The 12,215-nt window shown below is 40.7% G+C and overlaps 1 protein-coding gene across 1 annotated transcript in view; it reads right to left on the reverse strand.

The window, feature by feature from the left end:
- Positions 1-12,215, reverse strand: part of LOC127584291 (thrombospondin type-1 domain-containing protein 4-like) — a 98,614-nt gene that overhangs the window by 50,062 nt on the left and 36,337 nt on the right. The window contains exon 2 of the mRNA XM_052040966.1: positions 399-485. Within this exon, the coding sequence (XP_051896926.1) occupies positions 399-427 (29 nt within the window). The 5' untranslated portion in view covers positions 428-485. The remainder of the gene's footprint in view (positions 1-398; positions 486-12,215) is intronic.

A 12,215-nucleotide genomic window follows, 5' to 3' on the forward strand; every position in this document is an offset into this window, starting at 1 on the left:
GGTCCTGGAGCTTGCCAGTAATGTGGAAGGGCAACACAATGTTAAGTAGAATTGGGCAGAGGACTATTGGTTCATTAGATGCAGATTGATTGGTGAATCTATCCACAAATCTATCACGGCAATTGCCATGGTTTTACAGCAGCAAGAAGCAGATACAGGCACAGATAAGTAACCAAATGAATGTTGGGAACATGGAAAATCTAAATTAAAGTATCTTGATATGCAAGTCTTAACGTTCCAAGGATTCTCTTGGGGAACAATGAAAATGCATAAATGGTTAAGAATAGCTGCCTATACCTTTTTACGAGAGACTCAGTCAGCTTCATGCCAAAGCTACAACAGGAGATCAGAAGAACCTCGGTGGAAATTTAGGAACAGTGTAGAAAGTAATCACTCACCTGATCAACCACTCTGCTGCGTGCAACATTGTCTGGTTGGTGGTTCAGACTGTACACCATCAGCCTGCCAGCAGTATGTAGCAAACCCTGCAAACCATTAAAAATAGTGACACGTCTCTTTGCGAATACATTGGTGTAATTGCAGGCAAACATGCAAAGGCTATTAAAAGTCGCACAAAACTTTCATGGGGATTGTACTGATTATCTGCTATAGCTTGGCAGGAGGTCAGCAGAACCACAGAGAAATTCTTCTTTACAAGATCCTAAAGGGTGATTATATTCAGTTTGAAGCAGCAGAGTGGGGCAACCTCCCGAGGAAATTCAGAGCCATTATATTTTAATGAATCAACGTAAAGAAAATATTTTTTATTAGTAATTATACTTGAATAACAGATTAATATTTATACGTCATATATTTTATCAATCAATCTAAGAGCTATGATTTAATCCAGAACTACATTTCTTAGTAAAACAAAAGATGCAATTAAAAAATGCATCAAAGGTCTTATTTAATGGTCACTCAGTAGGGAGTGACTAGTCACCCACATCCTGGCAGCTGCACCATCTCTTCCTACTTTAAGAATGCCAAAACTAGCAAAAACAATCACCCTGATCGACAATTATATCATTCTCTGTTGTTCTTGGAACTACTTACTGAATCCTTTCCCAAATCTCCCAGTCAAGCTGTATCATTCCTATTACCTCCCACCACGCTAAAAATGGTTCATACCGCTTCGGCAACTTGAAATAGAATGAGATTAAAACTTTGGGGATTGTCTGGCTAGAGATTAAATTGTATTTATCTGCAGCAACTGTTCAAACTATAGAGTAAGATAGAATGTCCATTGCTAAATGAGGCTCCAAGCTACATCAACAAGCCTGATCAAGTTGCCAATATTTATTCATACATAAATATTTTGCAGAACATGTAGAATTACATTGGTTTGCAGAATGCAGAAGATTGTTAATACAATAGAACCACTGAGGGGGTAATCATTGTGAAGGAATGACTAAAGTATCAGGAAAGCCGGGAAATAGGGCTTGCTTCATCCAGAAATTTCCTTGTAACCTCTCCTGCTCCACCACATGTGCAGCAGAAACACCATTCACACGTGCAAGTGGCATTTCGGCAGCACATCTGGTAAAGCTATGAAAGCAAAACAGACGCAGCTCAGAGGAAATTCTTGGTCATAGATAAACAAAACCAATAGTGCAATGAAACATCATTCCTCCCAAGGATAACCAAGGGAATTATTCAGTCATCTGTATGAGAGAAGGCACTTAATTATCAAGGGAAAAGATGTACAATTCACTGCCTCAAACCTGAGGTTTAACGGTCGACACATATATTCTATAAACAAGATTTTAAGTGAATTAGAAAAGGTAAAAGACTTGCTTTTATGTATCATATTTCACATCCCTTTCATGGTATCCTAATGCATTTTTGCTCTTAATATGTTGGACGCTTGATTCACAGCAAACCATCAATTGTGCACCAAACAAAGTTAATCTAGATTCATAGAGCGATACAGCACAGAAACAGACCCTTTGGCCCAACTCATCCATGCTGACCAAGATGCCCATCTAAGCTAGTCCTATTTGCCTGCGTTTGGCCCATATCCCTCTAGATCTTTCCTATCCATGTACCTGTCCAAATGTCTTTTAAATATTATTATTGTACCTGTCTCAACCACTTCCTCTGGCAGTTCGTACCATATATGCACCACTCTCTGTGTGAAGAGGTTACCCTTCAGGTCCTTTGTAAATCTCTCCCCTCTCACTTCAAACCTAAGCCCCCTAGTTTCTGATTCCCTCTCCCTGGGAAAAAACACTGTGTGCATTCACCCTATCTATACCCCTTATGATTTTATACACCCATTTACTCACAAAATGGAAACCGAGGAATTCAATTGCACGCCACAGAATGTTCCATGGGTATACAATTGAAATAATAATAAAAAAAATCAGTTTTTTTCTCAGAAGTGAAACTTGTTGCTGACCATTTCTGAGTCATTTTGCATCAATCTGCAAATTCCACCAACCGCCAATGTGGTTTCTGCAGCTGGACCACAGAGAATGACATCATTCTCTGCGCAATACTCTTTCAGTCTATTGTGGAGGAACTGATTGCTCAAAATGACAACACAATATCCAGCTGGGCTGGAGATGACTGGATAATTCCCCATCTTTCAAATTGCCCTGGGAGCAGCTATTATAGACCACTCATTCCCAGAATAAAATGTACAATGCCTGTTCATTCATGTAAGAGACCTTGTGTCTCTGGCATAACTCCACTGTGGAGCCCATGAGTGAAATAGTTCTTGGCCACCTGCTGCAATGGTAGTGGAAACCACCCAGATGGGTGCCACAGAAGTTCTAGGTAAGTATCTATTTAAAGAACAAAAGGAAAGATGAGGGGCATAGATAGGGTGAATGTGCACAGTCTTTTCCCCCCAAGGTGGGGGAATCAAGAACTGGAGGGCATAGGTTTAAAATGAGAGGGGGGAATAGGAACCTGAGGGGCAACTTTTTCACCCAGAGAGTGGTCCGTATATGGAATGAGCTGCCAGAGGAAGTGGCTGAGGCAGGCTCATTAACAACATTTAAAAGGTACTTGGACAAGTACATGGATAGGAAAGGTTTAGAGGGATATGGGCCAAATGGGACTAGCTTAAATGTGAATCTTGGTCAACATGGACCAGTTAGGCCGACTGTTACCATGCCGAATGACTGACTAGACAAAAAAACCCACCCAGTAAAAGCAGGGCTATTTCTTGCACTGAGTAGAGAATAGTTACAAATTATACACAAAGGTTCAACCTTGATCAGCACAGGGTGTGGTCACCAAGCTTGATGGATGGGGACATTATCAGTCATCTCCTGGCCAGCCAGATATTGTATTATCACTTTAAACATCCTTAAATGAGAAATATCATCTTAAGGAAATGAAGGTCCTGGTGTCAATGTAAGTCACTGCGGTAAATGCTGATGAATGAGCAAAAATTGGTTTACCTTGCTTTGTGGTCAGCAAAGTTCAAGGCTGGTAGAGGACAGGAGAGGAGCCGAGGGAGCAGCAAAGTTATAGAAGAGGGCTTGAGCAACCGGACCGGGATAGATCTGGAGCTCAGTGGGCTCAGGGTCGAATATTCTCTAAGATTATTCCCCTGAAGGGAAAATGCACGAGATGCAATACTCTGGATGCCTAGTCATTGCTTTCCACAGATTTACTTTATTTCATCTGTCATTTCTATTTTGATATCTGTGCCCTTTTTCATTTCTAATGACACAAGATATAATTTCTTAAATTGTTGTATTTTCACAAAATGAACCACAGTAAAATCTAAGTGGATGTTCCCAAAAAAAAACAAATCTAGAAATTCAGACTATGGAAAGATGAAAGTAAGTTAAAATGTTTAAAATATTTATAAGGGGACTCAAACTATGAACTTTGGGCAACATTTAGTAGTCCCAGAGAAGTTCTCGTAAACAGTGCCAGACAGGCAGCTGGGTAAGGCAGATCAAGCCAAAACTAAAATGCAGCTGTGGGCAGTTGGTTTGCCAAAGGCCAGAGGTCCTCAGGGTTGCCCAGTATTTCCTTAGTAGAAGTTCAGCTGCCACCACTGGAGAAATGACGCGATTAAGCTAGAGAGGGTGCAGAAAAGATTCATTGGAGGGCTTGAGATCTAAGGAGAGACTGGATAGGCTGGGACTGTTTTCCCTGAAGCAAAAGGAGACTGAGGAGTGACCTTAAAGAGGTTTATAAAGTCATGAGGGGCATAGATAAGGTGGATGGTCACGGTCTTTTTCCCAGGGTAGGGGAGTCTAAAACTAGACGGCATAGGTTTAAGGTGAGGGGGAATGATTTAAAGGGGAACCCAAAGGCAAGATTTTCCACACTGAGGATGGTGGGTACATGGAACAAGCTGCCAGAGGTGTAGAATCAGGTACAATTATAATGTTTACAAGATATTTGGACAGGTTCATTTATAGGAAAGGTTTAGAGGGATATGGGCCAAATGTGCGCAAAGGGAACTAGCTCAGTTAGACACCTTGGTCAGCATGGATGAGTTGGGCCAAAGGGCCTATTTCTGTGCTATGTAACTCCATGACTATAAACCTCTTGCAGAAGAACTAGAGGGAAAAAAAAATCAGTAAAACATGCTTAGCAGGGACTTTGCATTATGTCAGTATGCACACAGGTAACAGTGACAATCATATGCAAACTCAAAAGCAGAATACTTTGGTAGGAAAAATGTCCGCTTTGCTATAACAGTTGGACTTTATAGTGCTGGAATGTTTGAAGATATTGATGTAGTGATTGGCAGGACTGGGCCAAATGCACAGGGGAGGGGCAGCATTGTTCAGGATACTCTGTCATTAACAGCTCTGACAGTTCACTGCATTGCTGGCCTGCCTTTCTCTCAGTATCTTTCAGCTCTTCATCTTCTTGCTCACCCTCTTCTTCCTGAAACAACTCAAAGTATCTCCTCTTTGGATACCAAGATAGAGAAGAATATAACAATAATGCATCTTAACACAAGTTCTGGGTTATATGAAGAAACATCCTGATGGAGTCAGTATTTAAGGACACTGATGTTTTCTCCATCAGAACGCTTGATGTGATACATGGCTCTGATTATATATCTATGCCCCACATTTGGATCCCAGTTTTCGATAGGACTTAAGAACTATTTGAGCTAAGGATAGATCTCAGTCATCAGCAGCAATCACTGAGGAACAACACGAAAGGCAGGAGTCATTTTTCTGAGAATGTTGCTGGGACTCGAGGGCTTGAGTGATGGGCAGGCTAGGAGACCGATGGGTGACATTATAGAGGCGTATAAAATCGTGAGGGGCATAGATAGGGTGAATTTACACACTTTTTCCCCAGAGAAAGAGAATCAAAAACTAGAGGTCATAGGTTTAAGGTGAGAGGGGAAAGATTTAAAAGGGACTTGAAAGGCAACTTCTTTATGCAGAGAGTGGTGTGTGTATGGAATGAGCTGCCAGAGAAAGTAGCTGAGGCAGGTACAATAACAACATTTAAAAGACATTTGGATAAGTACATGAATAGGAAAGATTTAGAGGGAAATGGGCCAAATGCAGGTAAATGGGACTAACTTAAATAGGCACCTTGGTCAGCATGGATGAATTGGGCCGAAGGGCCTGTTTCTGTGCTGTATCGCTCTATAATTCTATCACTACTGGCATGGAATCAAGTATAGACTCATTGTACAATATGTGGTTGAAAATAAGTGAATATTGAGCAAGTGCATATATTGCCCTATGCAAATTCAGCAATGGGACAATCCTGTATGGCTCTAAGATGTCTTTTCCAACTGCTACTACTGAAGAAAGGTTATCACACTTACGAGAAATGACTGGAGTGAGCGAGCTTGAAGTGGGGTCAGAGAGGTGGTGATCATATGGAGGCATTTAAAATAGATCTGAGCATGGATAATGTTAATCTGGGCCAATATATTAAACTGCAAGAGCAAAGTCCAGGAAGACAGGTTCAAGCTAGTAAAAGGCAAATTTACAACAGCCATTGAGAAATTCTTCACATGTGGAGTGGTCAACATACGGAATGGATTCCATATAAAGGGGAAGTGGCAAACGTGCTGGAATTCTTTAAGAAATAATTGGATATTGCAATGAAAAGGGGCTTCAGGTCCTTGTGGCTGGCAACACTAAGATGGGTGAAGTGCCCTCCTCAGTAATTCTTTGTGAAAAAATAATTGGATAACTATTTTTCCCACCTGGCCAACCCCAGCTGCAGGCTTAAGCAAATCACAACTTTCCATCAGTTTGTGATGAAGTTCAACCAGCACACACCAAAATCTGTGCAAAACTCCCTGCTATTAAAGATTTAGTTCAATATATACCATAAAAACACTGCACATTACTGAGGAAAAACAAGGGTGAGCTTGCCAAGGCATTACTCAAATAACACACAGGCATGAAGTGCTGAAATCCTGTCCTTTGGGGAATGCCATTACAGCAGTCAAGTGGATAGCAAACCTGAAAAACCAGGATATGGTGCTAACTGAATTATGAAAACAAGCAAAGGGCATGGGTCAGGAAGCAGTAAAATCTTCCAATCACCCAACATACCTCTTCTGTTCATGAGTTATGGAGCTCACAGCACTCAAACACTTATGTTCAGGGCCTAGTAACCCTTTTATCAGCTTACTTTATGGTTTAGGTACTTGAAAGGCAAGAGACAGTTTGGAGACAAATGTATTCTAGGTGATGTCCGTCAGCCGTTTTACTGACATTACAAGCTGAGAAAGTGGTGCATTAAATCCACTGTTAGACGCTTGTCATCTTCCAAAAGGACAAGACCAACGATATGACCTAACCCACCTCTGCTGTTTGTCTCTCATTCCTCTTCTGGTCTGTCTCTCCCTTTTTTTCTTTTGCACTTCTAATGTTTTGTGTTCGCCTCTCTCTCTTTTTCTGATGGGAGATGTTGGGCAGCACAGCACGGGGCAACCTACAAATTGAAAATGGGCTTGGGAGTTTTAGGATGGTTCTCAGTGGATTTTGTTCCATCGGGACAAATCTTCTTAGGCTGGAGTTGATGGTTCTGGGCTTTCAACCATTGAAATTTCAGTTACACATGGATTTCTGTGCACGTGCTGCCCAATGGAACACCCAAGACCTAACGGGCCATGGATGGCACTACAACTGTTGATGTGCTTCACTGGAGTCCAACATGGAGTGGATATTTGCTGGAATTCCCAGCATGACATGAGGGAAACTTGCTTCTCTGATCATACAATGAATCATAATTAGCGCTTGGATCGGAGATTCAAATCGTATTAATGGGGATTCCAGGCTTGAGAATTAGGAGGCAAAGGTAGAGGGAAATTTTTTTTTAAAACTATTTTATAATATTTTTACTTATTTTAGTATTGTTTGACCTTCTTCATAAGTTTTTAGTTAATTGCTTCAATCTTAACAACTTTTAAATGCCCCTGAATGCCAGAGATGTGTAAAAAACTGTTAAATTCACTTGCAGCTTTGACACAGCAAAGCTCCACCCCAAACTTCATCCTGTCAGACATTGTTACGACACTCAGCAGTTAGTGCCTCTGTTCTATCCCACCTGAGGCCCAGTCACCACTGAGAACCTGCCGGCCAGCTCAAGACTGCAAAGGGTCAGCAAGATTGGTGCTTCGCATCCGGGCAGGCAGGGTCTGTGAGCAATGACTCCAGGAGGCAGGCCTCATCTGGCTTCCTCCAGCCCATTATTTCTCCCTAATCATTTGTACTTTCATCCATTGCTCACTTCCACCACCATCCCTAACCCTTCACCTTCCTATTACATCACCTCCTCTTTGCAGTGTCCAATAAATTCAACCATTTTTGAATATTGCGTGACTCCAATCAAATTGGCTGCAGAGATGATGGGGCACAACATCTTAAACATTCCTATGTCCGAATTTCTAGTTGAAATTCTGCCTCAACAGTTGCTATACTCTGCCATCATTGAGCAAAGAGGATGCTAGGAGAACTATCTCCTGTTAGAGCTTAATAAACTAGACTACTCGTCGTTGACCAGGACAAGATTTCACGGTTCTGACCTGATCTATTGCTTGTGGGATCACTGTCTCCTGGTTTCGCTATTCAATGTACTTATAGACCTGTGTTGTGGCTTCAACAGGTTGGCAACCTCATTATCAGGTATACTCTACATTCTGCTTAGAACCCGTGTTGCCCATTTGTCTTGATGGAGGAATGAAGTTGATCGCAGACAGTGATCCAACACAAGACAATGGCTGGTTTTCATAGGTCAAGTAGCAGAGGCTGTTCTCTGTTCTGACCAGGGGATAGTTCAAGAACCAGGGAACAAAGGTTTAAAATTTTGGCCAAAAGATAAAAGTAGAATGGAAGTGAAAAACTTCTTTTAAAAAAATTCAGAGTAGCAATAATCTGGAAATTAGAATGAAGCAAAATTTGCTTAAATCTCACCACATACATTTCAATACTTTAAAAAAATTCCATAAATAAAAAGCATCCATGAAGTTATGATTATCTTAAAATCTAACAAGTTCACTGATGCAGTTTAGGAGGGAAATGTTACCCTTACCTAAGCTGGCACCCAAATCTTAACTCTCCTCCAAAGTGACCTAGCAAACTACACATTTGGATCAAATCTCTGCTAATGATAAGAACTAAAACAGCTGGATCATCCAGCTGTGGACTGAATAAGGAAACAACAGAGGCCCTCCCAGCATAGTCAATCCTGCAAAACACTCCTTGCAAATGTCCAGGGACTGATGTCAATATTGACACAGCTCTCCTACAGACAAGCCCAGCAACAGGTTGCCATGGGTATAATTCTGATCCTTGCAAGTCTAACTGTAAATTGTGACCAATAGGCTTTTGAAGTTTGTGATTAATTAGACAAACTCAACCTTGCATGAAGAATAACAATCGCTGTTTTTCTTTACTACTACACCCAATATAACGGGCATGCTCACGACTATAGTCTTAAAGAAACACAAAGTGTTTCTTTATATAAACAAGTGTACTAACAGAGCACAGATAAAAATCAGTACGTACCCCCTGACCCATGTTAATAAAAGAACCATTCTAATCCTCTCTGGTTTTGTCATTTTGTTATAAAGTCTCTCAGATGTGAAATCAGTTTCTGCTTGTCAGTGGATGGATGACTCCTGGTGATTTCTGGTTGCAATAACTATTACATCAGATGAACTCAGTCAGTTTCCTTGTCAATGATGAGGTTATCCATTTCAGATTCGCTAACACTGAATGGTGCGTGTCCTTTGAAAAAGGATATTTTTCACAATGCTTTGCAAACAAGCAAAGTTGTGACCCTGGATCCATTTAGAATTGTTTTTTTGCCTATGCAAAAATGTAAATACCCAAATCTGAATGTTATACATTTCCCTGCAATTGCTTTCATGGTAGTCCTTCTTGGTTGTATTACACTCATATGTATGTTGATCATCTACCTGATCTCTGAAAGGTGCTTAAGCATTGCCTGTGCAAACATGTAAGTGGTGTAACACCACCAGTTCAATGTGGTGTTACTCTATAATTCCTTAAAAACAAAGTTCTTGCTTCCATGATTTCCCTTCACCCCAAGCAGTATGAATGATTTTCTTTACTATTCACATCAATCTCTTCACTGGTGTGTGACCAGTGAAGTGCGATCTTGCGATATGCGAAACTGAGGTAAGTTGCAAATATCCTGTTTCAGCGCTGTTCAATGGCAGTCTATTATTTACTATCTGAAGTAAAACCACTGGTACCAGATCAAGCTTTGAAATGGCAGCTTTGCTGGTAGTAAAATAGGCAATTTCTGCAATATCAAGCAAATGGTCAGAGTGGAGATCTGTAAAATCAACACCAATGTTAATCAATAGTCCCTTGGACAATTCCAACAAGGTTCTTTCAGATTTGCCATTTTGGTTGTTTGATATGCTGGGCATCTGTAGACTTCATGCTCAACCAATTTACTCCTGAAGACCATACCTTCTCCTTCAAGAAGTTCTTGATGGCCTTCATGAGCAAAGTCTATGGCACGTTCTGTTGGTGACAGCAGGATAACAATGCAATTACCTCATAGCACAAGATCCAGGGAAGTACAATTATAAGTTCATCACAAACTTTGTGCAAGTCTTGCAGAGTACGTGCAACATCATCAGGGGGTGCATTTATTATGACCAGTTTCTACCTTTGTTACAGAACTGCAGCTGTGCACAATGACAGGGCAACATCTTGCTTTGTTGAAGCTTCAATTCCTTCTACCTAGTTTTGGTCATTGCTTTTATACTCACATTACAAATATACTATTCTATGACCTCTTCTTCATGACCTTTGGTTGTCAGGTATAGAGATTGTGAAGGGCTGATGCTGTGTCAAAACTCAGAAAAGTATCACAGCCATTTGAAATTTCAAAACAGATCATGTTAACACTCTATGATTTGAATGTCACTCATGATGGAGATGTTCCCAGAACTGTTAAGACTGGAGTACTATAAGGAAGTATCTTGGTATTTTCTTGCTGAGTGAGAGGGCAACAGTGAAGATTGTTGATGGTTTGTTCACATCACGTTGACAGATATAACCAGTATATTGATTGGCGAATTGAACGTGTTCACTTCTACCAATGGCCGAGTGCTTTCACACGTGGTGAATAACAAAATGAGTACTCAGGATCATCAGAACTGTTACACACCTCTGCATTGACTTTAACATTCGTTACATTATCTGATGAGATTTTGGTACACTGGGTTTGCTGAACAACAAACTCTTGTGAAGTAGTCAAATTTTCTATACGATTTGCACGGTTTCCCTTTAGCTGCTTTGTGAGAAATAGCTGCCACCATGATAACTGTCTTGTTTTCTGCTTATTTTGATGATACTGGCAAGTCATCTCTTTGACGAATGCAAACAGAACATTTTACCCTGCAGTTTATATTTCTTCTGATCCCATTCACAACTATACCTCAACTGCTCTATTCCTTTGAAAGTGACAGTGACCTTATTAACAAGCAGTTCAGGCAGTTTAATATCCTCTCCGAGGATTCTCCTTCAAAGTTGCGTTGGTATAGATCTTTCAGTGATCTGCATTTTTAAGTCAAGGTCAGAAAATTCACATTCTGTAGCATTGTCTCACACTCATGTAATTTTGATCAATCAATCATTTTGTTCACCTTTTGCCATTGCATCAGGAAGGCCAACTGTATCATCAAGAATGCCTGCCACCCTGGCCATTCCCTTTTCCCTCTTCTACCTTCTAGGAGAAGATACAGGAGCTTGAAAGCCCAGATGAGCAGACTCAAAAACAGCTTCTTCAATTGCTATCAAACTTCTGAACCAATCACCTCTTTCAGATCCCACTCCCACTGGTGCTGCCACGTTCTCGAGCCCTTAATTCTATCTCTTCCGTTATGTCACTTCAGCATTTCTTTATGCACTACCTCAGTTTGCATTACTTTACCTTTCACCATCCCATTGGTTTTGCACTTGTTGCTGTATTTATTGTTATATTTATTATTACCATTTACACTGTGAGCTTCATGTGAGAAAGGAATTTCATTGCACCTTGGTGTATATGACAATAAACTAACCTGAATCTGTGCAACACAACACAATTAACTCAGATACCACTTTCTGTCATAGAATAAAATAAGCAGTCAGCATTTCTATGTAGTTAACAGCTGTAGAGTTTGTCATAAATATACTGTAATTCTTCACCACCAGAGTGTATCAGAAGTACTTTATTTCTTACATCATCTGTGATTCCACACCCTTTATTGCCTTTGAAAAGTGTGAAGCCACTTGTCCCAGCAGAACAAAGCCAAGGATAGCATGGGATGCATATTGCATGGCATGAGGTTAGGCATAGCTATCTGAATCTCACCTGGATGCAAATGCAATGCTGGTGCACCAAGTGTTACCATTTATCCAAACATTCACACTTGACTTCAGTTAGCTTGCTCATGCTCTAATTAGGTTAGGCATTAGAATTCAATGTCTCCTTGGCAGCTGTAGGGTTAACTGGCAGGATCAATTACAGATACAGCTTGGAAGGGATTCTACACACTAGATTAAAACACAATGCATTCTCAGCGGTACTCACACAATATGTTCAAAGCAACAGCGACTGAACTTCCAGTTTTTGTTCACCCTTGTTGCGATCAGCAGGCCCACGATAGAACATAGAACAGTTCAGCACAGAACAGGCCCTTTAGCCCACAATGTTGTGCTGACATAGCTATTCCCTCCTGCTTGCAGAATGCCCATATCCCTCTATTTTCCTCTCATTCATGTGCCCAT

This window comes from Pristis pectinata, chromosome 2, assembly GCF_009764475.1.
Source record: "Pristis pectinata isolate sPriPec2 chromosome 2, sPriPec2.1.pri, whole genome shotgun sequence".
In the NCBI taxonomy this organism is placed as follows: Eukaryota; Metazoa; Chordata; class Chondrichthyes; order Rhinopristiformes; family Pristidae; genus Pristis; species Pristis pectinata.